The sequence below is a fragment of the Oryzias latipes genome, chromosome 17 (genome assembly GCF_053564925.1).
Source record: "Oryzias latipes strain Hd-rR chromosome 17, Olatipes_Hd-rR_3.1".
NCBI lineage: Eukaryota > Metazoa > Chordata > Actinopteri > Beloniformes > Adrianichthyidae > Oryzias > Oryzias latipes.
Genome location: NC_136253.1, coordinates 4,727,685 through 4,744,688, shown reverse-complemented (window position 1 = coordinate 4,744,688; position 17,004 = coordinate 4,727,685). Strand labels below are relative to the sequence as shown.

Sequence of the window (17,004 nt, the reverse complement as noted above, 5' to 3'; positions counted from 1 at the left end):
CTCACTGTCGCGGGGCACGCGCTCATTCCTCCTTCACACACAGTGTGCTGACACACACACATAGTCATTCTACAACACCTATACAGTTAGTTCATCAGTTAGATAGTTAGTTGTTACTCGTTACTGTTATTTGTTAATAAAGAATACTGCGTTGTATTTATTACTTGTACAGGTATTCATTTGCGACGCGACCGCCGGGGGATTTTGTTTTCGGCGGCGATGGGGGGGGTCTACGGTTGACCGCGACTCCTGCTGCTTCATCACCGCGGTGATCACAAATCCCACACCGTCACAGCTCTAGTTTATATCTTGTGGGGTCGGGGGGGAAAATCGGAAATCAAATTTAAAAAAGTAAAATCGGAGATTTCATTTTTAGGCCGTATCGCCCAGCGCTATTTCACAAGGATGATACCCAACTACCGGTACCACTTACCCCAAACAATAAACCAAGGTGACTTTTTTTTGTCTTCTTTTCTCCCTTGTTAAGCCAATTCACATCCCCTTAAAACCTGTCAAAGTGTGATGCGTTATCTCTCTAAATCAGTCTTTCCAGCTGAAAAGGAAAAGGGCTCTTTAACCCTCTTTTTAATAAAGTCTGCAAAAAGGGGGGAATCATGATTAATGACCAACTGTCTCTCTGCAGCAAAGTACCTCAGCCTGTCTCTTGCTCAACTTTGCTTGGCATTTTGCAACATAAGTAAAAATGGTGCTATCTTAACAACCCCAGGTTCAAACGCAAGTCGGCGATGCTGGCTCACAGAGACTCAGAGACAATTAGTCTCTGAAAAATGGTGTTTGGTAATGACCACAAAACCATTTTACATTGGTGTTTCATGCTTTAAAGGGTTTCTCTTCACAAATCCTTTAAAGATGAATATATTTCCACTTATGACTCTCCTAACTTTCTCACCTGTACTGATTTTATGTACTGCAAATTTGCCTTTAGAAAGGGATTTGGTCTTTGATGAACAGCTCCATTGAAATACTCAGCATTTAACATTTGACCATTTTAGCTTTAAATTGTTTATTACATACTACATACATACAAAATGAATAATTTTGACAAATAACAGAGAATAAATGTGTGATAAGGATGTTTGTCTACAGCATTGTGTATTCAGAGTAATTGAATTTTATTTATTGGAATTTACTCCGAGCATTATTTGGAGAATAGTCCAATTTCAAAGAGGACATGAAAAGGAAGTAGGTATAAATCAGCTTGAAGGCATTTACCGGGAGATGAAAGTTCAAGGCCCATTTACTTCCATTATGTTTTTCCATTTTATTCTTACACTTACTTTCATTTCAAATTTGGCCTCTTTACGCTACATAACTAATTGATTGGAAATGAACTGGTTCTCTTCACAAGATTAACAACGTTAGACTGCACCATTTTCTACTTTCTGTTTTTCCTTTGGAGGACTTCTTAGAGCTAAACCAACAAAAAACGCATGTTTGAAAACAGACTTCTTTTTTGTTTCTTTTAAGATTGAGCTGAATAAAAGAGGCGCCAGAATGTAATCAATTTCTTTTTAGATGTTGCATTTTTTACAATGTGAGTTTTGGATTTCCTTCTGACAGTTAAGAAATGGTGGACTGAAATAAGATTTGAATGAAGAACATGTACACGTTGATTATCCTGCCTTTTGTCTTCCCTTAATGTTTCTCTTTCATTTTCTTCAGGGCATATTTACCTCTGTACATCAATAACAGAATTACTGCTGTTTATCATGGAGGACAGGATGGTTGCCTTCTTTTCTCTGCCCATTTGCTGCACTTTGAAGAGAAGAAATGGTGAAGGGGTGAGGCTCTCTCCATCCTCAGCTCGCCACTTTGAATCTCAGCTCTCTTATTTTCAAAGTGCAGAATCTGCAGTGCACGCTGGAGCACTGCAATGACCGGCTTCCTCTCCTTCCCTCCCCCTCACCTCTCCAACTTTCTCCAAACCAGAGGCTACACCTGAAGTGCTATATTCTGCTCTCCCCTGCAAGTGAGTAACAACATGTAAGCCTCCTAGTTTGTCTTCCTCCAGCTCCCTTATTTTTTATGGTTTCTTCTCTATTTACACTGTTGGAACCTAGTGTCTGCAGTAAAGACATCTGTGTCCCTTCAACTAGGGAGGTCCCGATCCGGTCACAACAAATCAGGCCCAATCACAAGGTTTCAGACTCGATCAAAATCGGCTGTTACATCTTTACATCCAGATCAGGAATTGGATATTTTGTTTTATCCTCATTATTATGATCAGCACTTTATATTTTAAGCCTAACATCACAGATAAATACTCTAGTGGAAGTCTGCTTATCATGAACAGATCACGATATTTTATTTGTCGTAAAGCGCAGCACGATACGACACTAGTTTGAGCAGGAGGTCCACAAAAACAGTTACTGTAAGTAAAGTTAGCGAGATATTCACAGATTTGGACTTCTGTGCTCAAAAGTCTTTTAATAAAGGTTTAAAACTGACAGCAAGTGTAACTTTCATTTTGTCGTACCTCATATAATGACCTACAAAGACATTTCAACAGAAAAAAGATCTGGTTTTTCTTTCTTCTCTCGATGCTGCCTACTATGGAAGCATTTCTGTGGCATAATTAAAAATAGAAGTTAACACCAGAAATGCATTTTCATCTTCAAAATGAAGCTGCATTTGTTTACTCAAAATTAAAAAGAAAAAGCAATCCTTCAAAATCTCTTCTTCAACAACGCCAATTCTGTCACTTCATTAAAACGACAAATAAAATGGTATTTGACATTTCATTTTCAAAAAATTATCTGTTAAATGTGTAGCAAAATTCAATTAGAAATGTCTAATTTGACAATTAAAATGAATTCACAGAAATGCATTTTCATTTGGAAAATGAAGCTGCACTTGTTTAAAAAGAAAAAGCAATCCACCAAAATGCTTTTTCATTTTCTACTTAAAAGCCGCTTATTCTGTCACTTAATTAAAGCGAAAATGCAAAGAGGGGATTGCATTTTAGTTTTGACATCCACCCTTCGAAAGGTGTATCATAATTCAATTCCAGTCAGCATTTCCAGCGGGGAGGCGGGGCGATGACGTCAGTGCGTGTTGGTTCAACCAGCAAACACCAATCAAATGACTCGGACTTCAATCGGGGCCAAATCACCTGATTGAGACATCCCTACCTCCAACCTCTGTCTGCTTCCAGACATAGAGTCAGACCACTGGGTGCATCGCTCATTTAGGCTCATCAGGCTGCAAACTTCTGTTGAAGTTGTTTGGCTTCATTGATTTGTTAAGCTGTGTGTGATTGTCGTGTCAAACAATAAATTACTGTTATTATTTCAACTATAGACGGCATAAATGCAGGTTAAAAAATAAAGCTGAGACTAAGGGTCGATTGATGTCTATCAACCCTCAGAAAAATAGGTCGGAACAAAAGCAGAGATGCTTCATCTATAGGAGTGTCTGCCACAGTTGCAAACATTGATTTCCGCTCTTCACACTCCGAGGATTGTTTGTATTCCGTTTTTCTGTTTTTGCCTTTTTTGAGCGCTTTACTTCCCAACGATACCACATAAATATGCTTGTTGCATTACACTGTGAAGCTATGAAGCTCTTGGCCTTCAAAGTATGGTTTCTTGTCTGCAGAAGCAGAAATCTTTGTAATTGTTAACTCCTCAACAGAAAATGACCCTCACATGGACTGAATCAAGATGATGGAAACCAAATGTCTTTTAAATTAATGTTTGGAGCTTAGACTTTAAGTGTAGGTTATTCGTGGTTGTGCGATATGATCAATTTATTGACGTGTTTCCATCATTTTTGCCGTCATGTTAGATGGACTTTGTTTGTCCCAAATTAACCTTTTCAAGAGTGCGTGCTGCATAGTGCATAGCCTGACCCGCTATTTAAATACTCCAGTATCTTATGAAAGTGACAGAGTAAACAACATTTACATGCCTTCCTTTTTCAAGGGATTTTATGTCAAGTGGAAATTGCAGAGGGTTACATGGTAGATTGCTCAAATCCTGCATCCGTTCATTGATAACTCCACATTGTACATATGTGTGAATGTGACCATGTGACCTTGTGTAACATGTGACCAGGGTGCACCTGCCCTTTGCCCAAAGGAAAACCTGTGACCCTGAAAGGGATTAAACGCGTTTAGAAAATGGATAGATGGAAGTGGAAATTACATTCCCTAATTGACCAATCAGATTGCTGTCTGGCTTCACCTTAAACCAGGCATGTCTAATACGTCAGTCGCGGTCGACCGAGGGAAATGTGGGTAGATTGCGGCCCATGAAAATCAAATAAACCCCAAAATTGATCTTTTTTTGGGGGGGAAAATGCCAGCAGCCAAACATCATCCTCGCCATGAAGGACGTCACTTGACTGACATGCAGAACAATCAAACATCCTCTGTTACATTCATCACTGCACACTAAACTGAGCGCCGCACTCCGCCTGCAGAGATGGAGTTTTTTTTCCTCTGAAAGGTGTGTGCGTTCAGGGTCAGACGCCTAACCATGGATAGAATCTGGTTACCTTAACAGAGATCAGCCAAACAAATGTATGGAACACATGTCAACTGTATTTGCATAAAAAATTATTATATCTGGAGATGAAGTAATTTCAGACATATCACTGTTCTAGAAGACTAAATGTAGTCGGCTTTTGCTGAATTTCTTGGCCAAGTTCAGCTTTTTACAAAAATGCTGGCATAGTATGAATCACAAACGAATTGAGGAATCCACTTGAATGGATACCTGTATTGTGGAAACCAAAGGTTTCCCCCTTTTTTCGAAATGGCTCTGAGGATTACCAAATGGCCGTGGACCATTGATCTGAATGAATGAAACCAACCAGAATCAGAAGATAATGGGCAGATGTTCATTTATCCACTTGCCAACGTTTGAAAATGAGAACTATTTTCCATCAACTTTCCAGAATCGGCGTCACAGATGGTTCTCTTTAGTAACAAACCATCTGCTGTCATATCTGTTGTGATCACCAAAGCTAAACTGGAAGTAGACATTGGTCTCTGCATCGCTTAACACAGAAGGAGATGCAACAATTGGTTGAAGTCTGATCACTCTTCATCCTCTGTGTGTGGAGTTTATAAATAAAACTCCTGCAAGGATGTTGTTTGCTCTAGGTTTTTGATCATTAAGTCGTTCACCACCATAAAAAGTAGTGCCAGACATTTTTCTGTTTTGTGCCAAGATGCAATCAATGCTTTTTTAAAATAAGTTTGAGGAATTTCCTTTAAAGTCCGCCTGTAACATTTTTGTCATATTTCAAATACGGTGCATCTTGAAGAGCTTGACACAAGGGGGGAGGGGACACAAATGACACCGACTGACAGTCTCTATTCTCCAAAGTTTCTATTTAGCGATAAAGAAACCGTGAAAAGTAACATATTTCTGGTTCCAAGTCGACACTTTTTGAACAATGTGCAAAATGACAAAAGAAATGTCTGTACCAGACCATGCTGTTTGATAAAATTATAGACAAAAAAGAAATTTGATAAGTCCATGAAAAATGCTTCGAATGACATTAGAATTTAGGCTACAAGTAGCACTGGCTGTGGCTCAGTACTGATGTGATTCTAGCACATGCAGATTGTTCAATTCACTTGAACAGCAAATTAAATGAAATGCCAGAAAGAAAGTGACTATTCACACGTAATTTTCCAAATCCGTGCGGTCAGTGTTAAACCTTTTTCTTGGCCACATGGACCCAGAGGAAGGTAAAGTTTAGGATTACGGGTTACAGTTAAGCTGCCTTCACAACAAACACAATTTGCAGCAGAGGCGGCCAGTTTCAATGTTAGGTCAATGGTACAGACGCCATCTGAGGTCCTGCGGTAAAATTCTGAATGACGGGCGCAGCGATTTCAGCGTTGCAGCGCAATTTGGTACCAGTTTGAACCAAGGCACCCAACAGTACCCGTCCCAGCTATTGGTGGGTGAAGGCAGGTACACCCTGGACACTCTGTCACAGGGTCCATGGAGCTGGAGGCATCCCGTTCACTATGGCGGCTCCCCGGGGAGAGTTGGCGGCCAGACAGAGGACAGAGACCCACTGCGGGATGGGGAGCCAGCCTGCTCGGGTCTCTTAAATTTTATGTTATGATTATTTTCATAAAGGCCACAATAAAAAAGCTCCCCTGATTTTACTCTTGTTTTTATTTCTATCCTCTCTGGTTCACTCAGGACAGCAAGCCTTCACTCGGTCAGAGAGAACACAAATACGGAAAACATATTTGGGACTTTAAGTGACCCCCCCCCAGCTAATAGGCTTTTTGTCCTTGGGCAAGAAACTTCACCCTCCCTTCCTCCAGTGTTGCTCTACTGGTGTGTGAATGTCCCGGTGATGGTCTGAGGGGCTGCAGGCGTGAACTAGCAGCCACGCCTCTGTCAGTCTGCCCCAGGGCAGCTGTGGCCACATCAGTAGTTACCATCATCAAGCATGAATGAATAAGGGACATATTGTTAGCGCTTTGAGTGTCTGGAAAAGCCCAGAAAAACCCAATCCATTATTATTATCACAACAGCTCATTAATTCAAACCGAGCGTCTGTGCAACAGTTTGATTGACAGCAATTTAACAGAAGGAAAAATACTCAGAAATTCAAAAATGAAATGATTTCATTAAATTTGTTCTCTTTGAAAAGAAAAATGCCAGACATGGATGACAAAAACTCAAAGAACATGAGTTCCATAAGAGGGAGACTTTGGTTCCTGTTTGTTTTTATGACTTTTTCCACAAACTTTTAAAGACCTACTCCAATGAAAATTGTGTTTTTGGTGTTTTTAACATGTTCTTGCAATATTTTTCTCATGATATTTAGAGAAAGTTAGGAATAAAATTGTGTTTCTAAGTATTTCTCTTTTCAAATTGGCGTGGATCAGGAGTTGATAAAAAATGCCGTTTGAAAAAGCTTTTAGTTCTTACGTACAAACTACAATCAGTGGGCCATAAGCTCCCTGCTCTGCTCCATTCTGATGCATCCATAAGCAGACAAATAGATGCATGTGCCCTCATGGCTGGGTAGCTTGGTTGGTAAGGTAGAAGGCTACCGCGCAGGAAACAAGGGTTCAATTTCCGGAGGGGGGCAGTTACCATATCAATGCTGAGCATGGGGGTCCTTTACACCTCAGTGGTTTCACCCATCTGGGTGAAACGTGAAGAGAAATTTCCCTTTGTGGGATAAATACAGTATAAAAAAGAATTGTGTGGATGGATAGCTTCACAGGGGGTGTGAGGGGCTGTAAACTAGCAGGACAACTCAGAGGCAAATTTCTGATGAACTCCTGCCGCTCTGCAGAAACTATGTTGTGGAAAACAGATTTTTTGATTTTGCCTAAATATTCGGAATTCAAAGACCACTGGGAAGGATTTAACAATAGAACAAAAGAGGATTGGACCAGGATTCTAAAATGCTTTGCAAAATGTTGTGATTCTTTAGCCTTTCTTACCTCTTTTTCCCCCAAAGTACAGAGTTTGCTGTGCCGTGTTGGACCACTGCAGAGATGAATTATCGGACTCTGCCACCCGGCATGTTAGTGTCACTGTGCCCCCAACGGGCACAGTCTCATCAGAGGTCACAGGCTGCAAGGGGTCTTCGTCTGTATGTGGCAAAAAAGGAGAGAAAAACTCACTGTGATGGAGGAAACAATAAACAAACAAAAAAACAGACAAGAAGATATCTAAGAAAAACCACATTCATATGAAAACAGCAGCAAAGACAGCAGCCCAAACTGATACAAAAGCTGATAAACCCAGCAAACGCTTTACTCGCCTCAACCCTTCTCTTTCTCTCCATCTTACCGCCCCCCATGCCCCATCTCTTTCTTTGCTTGTCAGATTATCTGTATATCTCTATCTGTCTTTCTGAGTGCACACAGCAAGCACACACACACACACACACACACACACACACAGACACCCTGTCAGAGAGACAAAAAAGCTGACAAATGGCTCTCTGGTTGTATGTCTGCTAGGCCAATGTAGGAGCCATGAGTCAGTAGCTGCTCTGGCATCAGGAGACTGCAGGACCTGAGGGACTGGCAAAGATGAAGAGACTGTGGCAGACAGCTGCTCTCCACAGGTCAAAGACACAACAAGAGTCCAAACTTGCGCCTCTAATGGCTTTGTGACCCTCTTTTGTCAATACCAGTATCGGTTTTAAACTGCAAGCATTTGAATCGTTGGCGACAGTACAAGCTCAAATGAGACAGGCATTATGGAAATGAGCAGGTCAGAGGAAAGGAGAATGAGAATACAAATGACCCCTCATAATGACGAGATTTCAAAGGCTGCAGCTGAAACTGGAAAACCAATCATGAGTGAACTGTCTGGGTGTGTAACAGTATTCAAATTGACTCAAATTACTGTATTTAACGGTGCTCCCTTGATAACGGATGATGATGCAGCCTAATTTCACTCTGCATTCAGGGAAGGTTGCATTTTGCCGTACCAGAGCAGGCGATGTACACACACATGTGCAGCCTTTGTTATGACAACTGATGATGGACGTAAATACCTTTTTGGCTTTTTGAAGCCTCAAGTGCACCTGACCGCGCTCTGCTGTCTCTGCTCTCTCTAAACATGCCAGGGCTTATTCAAATTAATCTCAGGCAAAACAAAAATCTGGCAAAACTGACAACAAGACCAAGTAAAAGGAGAGAACATCTCACAAGAAGATAAGTCTCAAAGCGATTCCGTCGCCCCTGAAAACATGGCGTGTATAAATAGCTTAATTGGAACTAAATTGTCAAGTGGGAGACAGGTTTAGATGCAGCATGGGGTGTTATCACATCCTTGCACTGGCATCTTAGTTGATTTTTCTTTTTTTTTTGCAAGAACATCTGCTTAAGTGTGCTCTAGCAGCAAGACATGAGGGGAGGGAGGAGCACATGAAGAGTGGATGCAGAGGAGGAGGTGAGAAAAAAAAACTTTGTAGAAGCACAGACACATATTTGAAGTAGATGTTATGTGAGGAGCCTACAGGAGCAGACATTTCTTTAAAGCTGGAAGATTGGTTCAGCATCAGAACACAGCAATTATTAGAAAAGGAAAAGTAACTTTAGATTTGCCCCTGGGCTGTAAGGATTGAGAGCGATAACAGCTTTTAAGGTTTGGCTGATGCTTTTCAGTGGACTCCTTTAACCCTGCGTGACAGGAAGTCTCCTGAGCTGTTTCCTGTCTTTTAATGCAATCCTGACCTTGTGGTGAGTCAATGCACGGAGATGGCCTGGGCTGAATATGCGGTCAAGTGCACCGTGGATTAGTGTCTCCGTTAATAGCGTCTAGGGCTAATTCTTGCGGCTGATCGCATGAGCTCCTCCACTTGGCATGAACACTTAGAGCAAATTGGCTGTCCCTGGGCATCACTCATCAAGCCAACCGCAATGAGCTCTGACTAGTTCTCCAAATTTAGGTTGTATCTTGGTTGCAGTGCTGGTATATCAAGGCGAAAACAAGCCACGTGTGACATTTGTTCAGGTAGTAGAATGCATCAGGAGTTAGTTAAACACTCCTCAGTGAAGAGCCTTTCTTTGAAAAAGACGAGTGGAGTTATCAAAATCTTTGACCTCCGTTCATTCACTCCCACCTTTTTATTCATGAAAGCACTGTGCCATATTTAGGTGTGCTTGCCAAATAACTTTTTGTTTTTATGAATCCTATGAAAGCCAAATAACAACATAATTATCTCATTTATGTTGGATGATTAAAAGGATTTTCAGAAGACGCACATGTACTCATTTGGTTCTCTGGAGAATCTTTGAGACAGAGTAGATTAACTTGGCTTCCACAATATTAATTTAAACCTCTTTTTTTATTTATTTTTTCACAAAATCAGCCAATAAGCCAAACCAGTTTCTTCAATAGTCTGTCAGAGCTGCTGCTGTAATCATCATTTTTTTGCGTGGCAGGAATATTGGAGGTAGATCTAAAGCTCAGCAGCTCAGCAGACAGGGATTTGACTTATCTTTAATTAGGTTTTCAAGAGTCAAACGCTCATGAAAAAGGTGTGTTTTTCTTTCAATTTTAAACTCAAGGTGATATTTTGATTCACAGTGTGTCTATTTTCAATATGCACCTAACATTGGCAGAATGGACAATGAAGTAATATTGGTTTTTGGTTGACTGCAAAAGCTTACAAATAGTTGGAGAGATCAGAATTCTGAAAAGAATTTGAATTTTTGTCTTAAATCACATTACATTGGCACTGCACAAATATGTCTTGGACTCTCTGTGACTCTCTTGTGTTGTGCGACAGTTGTGCTTGAAATTTCCATCTTTTTTTGTGTCTATGATCAGAAATATAAAGCTAGTATTTCACACACTTTCTGACTAAATGCTGAGCAGTTCAAGACAGGCTTCAGACACTCGTGGTGGATTTGCCATTACTTTGAGGCAAGATTTTTTTGATACACTTTCATGAACATTTTCATATCTCAGGGACACAAAAGGGGGAAGTGCTGCGATTGACATGAGCAAGTCTGGAAACCGCAACACTTTACTGAACGGTCAAATGGCTGATTGTTTGTTTGTTCACTTTTGTCTGAATTAGAAACCCAGATATAAAAGTTTTATAATATGCTAATGATGCTGCTTTTTACCTAGAAGAAGTTTTGGCTGATTAAAATAATAATAATAATATTCTGTTACTAATAAGTTAAAGGTTATAGAAACAACCTGGTTTGTGCTCTTTATACAGAGGCATCTCTAGGTTATCCCTTGTGCTATCTTAGATGACCCCCCCCTTACACTGACGTGTTCTCCCTACCATGACAAAGGTGGATAAAGGTGGAAAGATTTCATGTAATCCATGGACACCATTGAAGATCACAAATCATTGAAGAAAAAAGGTTCAGAGCACTGTCTAGTGGGTCTAGATGACCCAACTCCCAATGTTAAAGTGCCTAGGATACCACAAGGGTTAAATGTTTTAGTTTTCAGCTCTTTGAGTTCAAACTTGGGTTGTAGTTTGAACACAATGCTTTTATGTTAGTTCTATTAGGCTAATAAATGATCTTAGATGTTAGGCCTTTAAGATATGGAGTGTTTTAATTAGGATGAAAGGGCAGTCTGCACCCTAAATCTAAAGATTCAATAATGCATGCAAGCACAGCAACTTTGTCAGCTTTATTGGTCAGAAATTAATTAAAGACAAGCTTAATTTAGTGGGAGAACAGTGGGGAGACTATAACTGCTTTAGGATCATTTGTCAAACGGAGCAAATACTCAAGATATTCTCTAAAGATGGGGCGGGTGGGCTTGGTGGTTGGGGGTAATGGCATGGAGACAGAAAGATTCTGCCGTGAGTTGATGAAAATGTTTGTGTTGTTTGGACGCTTCATGAGAAACTGTATTGTGGCAAACCAAACCCAATCTTTTGCAAATACCGATTGGCTCAAAGTCTCCACAGTTACTCACCACAAGTTTGTGACCTCAGTAAGCCTGGGATCCAGCTACAGCTGTTCTTATCTTTGAAGCTTCTCAACGGCAAAGTTAAAGAAGGCAAATGTGGTTCAGTTAAAGTTTAAACGGTTAAGTCAGCCTAAATTCCTCACACCAAAGGCCTATCAATTTCCTGAGCGATGTCAACGTTAACGCTGTGACTTTTATATTCGCCACGTTCCTTCTTTTATCTCCACTCCAAGCTGTAAGCCGGAGGAAGACACGAGTATTTAAAGCAACACAATTTACACTCTCCTCAGTCCCCAACATGGTGAGAGAAGAACGCACAGGGAGAAAGGAGGCCAAATCAAAGCAGGTAATGGGGAGGACAGAGAGAGAAAGATGGATGGAGAAGAGGAAACTTGGAAGCAAACAGGGTGGGAATCTGAGTGTGAGGAGCTAGTGAGAAAACAGAGTGAGTGTGAGGAGCTGGAGGGCTCTTCAGTGAGGAGGATGGAAAAATATGAATGTATTTATTATGAAAGAAATAGGTTCTTATTTGTGCTCTTTGTGAGGAGCACAGGAGTTGATGGTAAAAAGCATCACATAGTGTTACAACAGTCTGCTTATCAAACATCAACAAAGGAGTCCCTTCTGTCTTTAGGAACTTTAAATGGAAACGCTTTTTTTAAGTTTACATTTTTTTGAGTTAGGTTTGCTTTTTAAAAATCTTCATTTTTGTTTGTGAATGAATGAAATCAACCAAACCTGCTGGATTTTCCCAAACTTCAGAAAGCATCTAAATGTTAAAAACAAGTGACCTGGCAGAAGTGCACTCAAAGACTGGAACCTCAGAATAACATCACGAGGCGTCGCTGTCGAACTGTCATTGCAGAGAATAGTGGAAATACCTGCTATTGACATGGTCACTTTTTTATATGAATATTAATAATGACAATTTAGACCAATTCTATCAACAATATCTCTAAATTATTGTGAGAAGTCTGAATAAAAATGTTTTGAGAGCTAAAAGTTATAGATTTAAAAACCTATGAGCATTAATACAAAATAGTATTGTTTAGTGTTTTCTATAGTTTTACAGGTAAATCCCATTAAAGTGAGTTTTCTCTGCCTCACAAGCATCTGATATTGGAGGTAAATTGGATCAGCAGGGGGCACAGCCACGGAAAGCTCAGCTGGGATGTCAGATGGTAAATTTTGTGCACTCATGCATAGTAGCGATCAACCCCGTTGTGTGAGGAGGGTCCCTGTAGAAATGTCATAATCATAGAGTGGCTGTACCCCCATTACTTTATTGTGACCACATAAACTTGTCCGTGGAATTGATTTTGTACTCCTCTTCCTGTAGACGGCTGAGTGACTGCCCTGCAGTCCTCCAAAGGGACTCTGTGCTTGTATTAAATCAACAAGACATCCATGAAGGCCACAACTGCCTGTGTGCACTTTCTACAGCTGTAATTGGCCCCGTTGCTGCATTTCCTGCACCAAAAACTTGAAAATAAATCCAGACTGGCAAAACAATATCAATATTCATTATTCATTAATCAAGATTTACATTGCATTTTTACTTCAACAAGTCAGGTTATTGATAAACAAAAATTTATTTACAGAAGTTTAAATCTAAGCGTAACAGATGAACATGTTTGGCTTATTAGTAATAGTAGAGAATTCTAAGTGACTAACTTTTTAAATGATAGCCAGCTGAAAAAATCTGTACAATTGAGACATTTTTACAAGAAAAAGGAAGCTAACTGCTACTATTTTTGTCAGAGCTACTATTTGTAGCGCAGACACAAACTTCACAATTTGGCTTTGCCTGCTGTGAATCCTTAAGTTCCTGGCTGAGCCTTTCCCTGTGCCCAAGTGCTCATCTCTCTCTGCTTTTCTTTTGAGATATTGCAAATTTACTCAAACGTTCCATAATCACAGATCGTACAGAGAAATTTGTTTTGAAAATCAAGAACATGTTTGAATTTTTGCTACAACACAAAAAGAAAAAACTTTGCTTTCATCTTCACACATAAGGTACAGTTTCTTTGAACAGGTGTGAGCAGAATTTTTTATTTTTTTTTGCATTCTACAGTTTTGCCACCAGATGTCACTACATGAATAACACTGTTTCCTGGGTTTCCTGCTTAACCCTTGTGCTATCCTAGGCACTTTAACATTTGGAGTTGGGTCATCTAGACCCACTAGACAGTGCTCTGAACCTTTTTTCTTCAATGATTTGTGATCTTCACTGGTTTCCATGGATTACATGAAATCTTTCCACCTTTATCCACCTTTGTCATGGTAGGGAGAACACGTCAATGGTCATCTTGACCCCATAGGATAGCACAAGGGTTAATGCAATGTGTGATGCAAATGTAGAGCAGTCAACCTCCTATCAGAGGATTGCAAATGCCCATTGTCCCCTGACACTAAACCCCACAGTTCTCCTGGTGGTTATAGGTTGGCGCCAGTGTTCGGCAGTGGAGCCACCATCAGTGTGTGAATGTGTGTGAATGGGGCTGTGACTGTATGTTCCAAAAGGCTCACATGTTTACTATTTAATGTTCAACAATGATTAATCAAAAATGATTTGTTCACTCACTATAAAAATCAATCTGCAGCAGCTGTGAACAACATTTGTCTGTATTAACTTTGTCAATATACTTTACACTTAATGTTACAATGGTATTGCGCACATGAAAACAGTCCCTATGGATATTTGGTAAATGTGCCCTTTTGCTGGAGTTTTGGATGTTCTTATGATTTGCAGCATTTTGTTCTTTTTGTTCAATGGTCCGTAGAAAACATCATTTTATTGCAGGTTTTTGCAGCGGTGCTTCAGTTTCCCACTGGAATAAAGGGGCAGGACATATGGGAGGAGTCGTATTAAACCCTGCAGTGAGGCTAGCAGAGTTTGCACAAAGATCTCATTTCTAACACCAGCACAGTGCCTTACGCACGAATCAGCAATTAAATTTATGATTAGTCTTATCATCTTTTCTCTGTAAATGAGCTTTTTTCCCACAAGGTGTGAACTATTACTTTGAAAAACTGAACATTTTCTTTTTTTTTTAAACTTGTTTCACGAAACAGAAGAAGAACAGATGTCAAATATTGCAATCTCTGTGCTAACCCTTTCCCCCTCATTTATCTGACTTCCTTAATCTTTCCCCCATTATTTCCTTCCATCTGGCTCAATCTTCACCCTCCTGCTGATCATTCTCCTCTCTTCTTTCTCAAATATTTTACTTCTCTTATCCTCCAGTCTATCTTTGCTGTCTCTGTCCTGCTACGGTGGATTTGGAGTGCTCCTTCGGATTATCTCTGGGGGGGTTTCTTCAAGTCTGTGCGTGACACTTCTTAGCTATTTTTTGCTATATGCTAATATAATTACATTTGAGGAGTTTGGTTTTTTTCACGGAGCTGAGGGAGTGAAGGTAGAGAGGTCATTTTCTGATTCTACTCCACAGTTTGTCACTCCACACTGACCCTTAAGGCGCTCACTAAAGCCTTAGTCACAACCGCCCTCACCGGTGGATGTTCATGCACATTTGTTCTACAGGTATGCTGCAGGCAACAGGTCGCAGTGAACAAGTATACAGCAAAATAGTAGGGGTGAAGTGGGTGAGACACAGGCGTGTTGTACAGACTTTACACTCCACACCAAAACCTGTGTACAGTGCTAAGGGTGTTGTAGAGATTAGGCACTGAGACAATCAGAGTTTAGTTTATATGGACATTCTGGTCAGTAAGGAACATCTTGCTGACCGCTAACGACTTGAGTCTGGCTTGGTCAACTTATGACAGCATCATCCATTAAGTGATCACAAGTGTGTGCAACTTTCAGTACTCTTTCAGCTACTTCACGATTCACCTACCACACGCACAACAATCGTATGTTCCATTTTCATGACAATGCCACATGCACAAACCACAAGGGAACTGCACAATACACCTGTGCTCCCTTTAGGATTCGGACGCTCCTTCATACGACCCGCCACGGGTCCCTCCACCCAAAAAACCCGCAACAACCCTACGGTGACTGAGGCATTGTCTGTTTGTGGGCCTTCAAGTGTGCATTCCAGCACATTTGTATTTATTCTGTTGGGAGGAATTGATTCATGTGTGCACATTACAACCTCGCCTGGCTATAGCCTAAATGTGCATCCATGCTGATTCATGAGATGGTTTTTATTTCATGTTTGCTATCTGCTTTCATGTGTTGCCATGATATGTGTGCATCCCAATCCCTGTATTGCTGCATTGAGTGCTGCCACTACTGCTGCTCTGCGCATTGGATGGGAAACCCAACCAACAGTGTAGTTTGATACGGCTTGGTTTGACATGGGCCATTACACACACACACAAGCATCACACAAATGTACTGCAAGAATGCCCACCTCCACCCATGACTGTGCACATATAAACCACCCAGACAGGAAAACACACACATTTCTGCACATATAACATTTACAGGATGACATAAAAATATAAAGATGTGCTTTAAAAATATGACTTCCATTAGGAAATGTGCAGCACACACTTTTCCACACAGAGAACACATTCACGGAGATGTAAGCTAGCACACAAACACGCACGCCCTAACACATACAGAGCCTCCTCCCCCACACCATCCATCTATGCCCAGCTGTCCCCGACTACCACCCATCCCCCTGGGTAAATGTGTGTGTTTGTGTGTCCTTCTGCCCACCTCTACTGTCCACCAGCCCCCCTTCCCCATTATCTTCTTCTTTTTCATCCATCTCGCCATCCGTTACCCCCCACCAACCACCTCAGCTTGCCCGCTGGGAGCCATACAATGTAGCTTTAAAGTGCGAATTAAAAATTTACAAAGTGAAAAAAATAAGGCAAACCATAGGTTGTTACAGCACATTTCTGCGGTTTGTGAGGCAGACCTGAGGAGATGAGGGGAAAGCCATCACTGTTTTTTTGAGCTTTTTGTACTTAGTAGTAGTAGTTGGAAATCTCATCCAACTGTGCTGTCATCTTCATTTAAGGGCGCCTAACAAGTCACTCATAATCTTTTGGGGCTGTGAGTGGGCGGAGCAAGGAGGGTCTGGAGGTTAGCGTTGGATCAGAGTCCGTATGTGGGATTTTAGCACCCCTGCCTGCAGTCTTAGCGCAAACAAACTCCTTAACCTTTAGTTTTTACTCCATCTTGACTTTTTTTAATGTCTGAGTGGGCTTGCAGATGATACGCAGAGCTCAAAAAAAGCACCTCAATCCGCTCCAATCAAGATCCTCTCCAGCAACCTCCTGCACCCTGCCACCCCACCCTTCCCCTGCTGCCTGTCAAACTTAGTTAGCTCAAAGCCCAGACGAACCCCCTCCTCATTCTCATCCTCCACAAGCTAGATCACCCCCCTCCCACCCCCATTACCACCAACAACAGCAGCATCGTAGCTGCGGCAGCAGCGAGGCGCCAAGTCGGCCGCCCCACCCTGCCGCTGGAGAGGCGCTATGAGAAAGAAAGAGGAGCATGGGGTGAGCGAAGGAGGGAGAAGGGTTGAGCTTGCAGCAAAGGGCAGCAGCATCACTGCTGACAAAAGACAAAGAATAATGATTTGCTTGGGAGTGAAAGACGGAG

The 17,004-nt window shown here is 41.1% G+C and overlaps 1 protein-coding gene across 6 annotated transcripts in view; it reads right to left on the bottom strand.

Annotated features, from left to right (window-relative positions):
- Positions 1 to 17,004, bottom strand: part of cadm3 (cell adhesion molecule 3) — a 121,327-nt gene that overhangs the window by 67,560 nt on the left and 36,763 nt on the right. For all 6 annotated transcript variants that reach the window (XM_023964910.2, XM_023964905.2, XM_023964906.2 and 3 more), the window contains exon 3: positions 7,454 to 7,603. In XM_023964910.2, the coding sequence (XP_023820678.1) occupies positions 7,454 to 7,603 (150 nt within the window). The remainder of the gene's footprint in view (positions 1 to 7,453; positions 7,604 to 17,004) is intronic.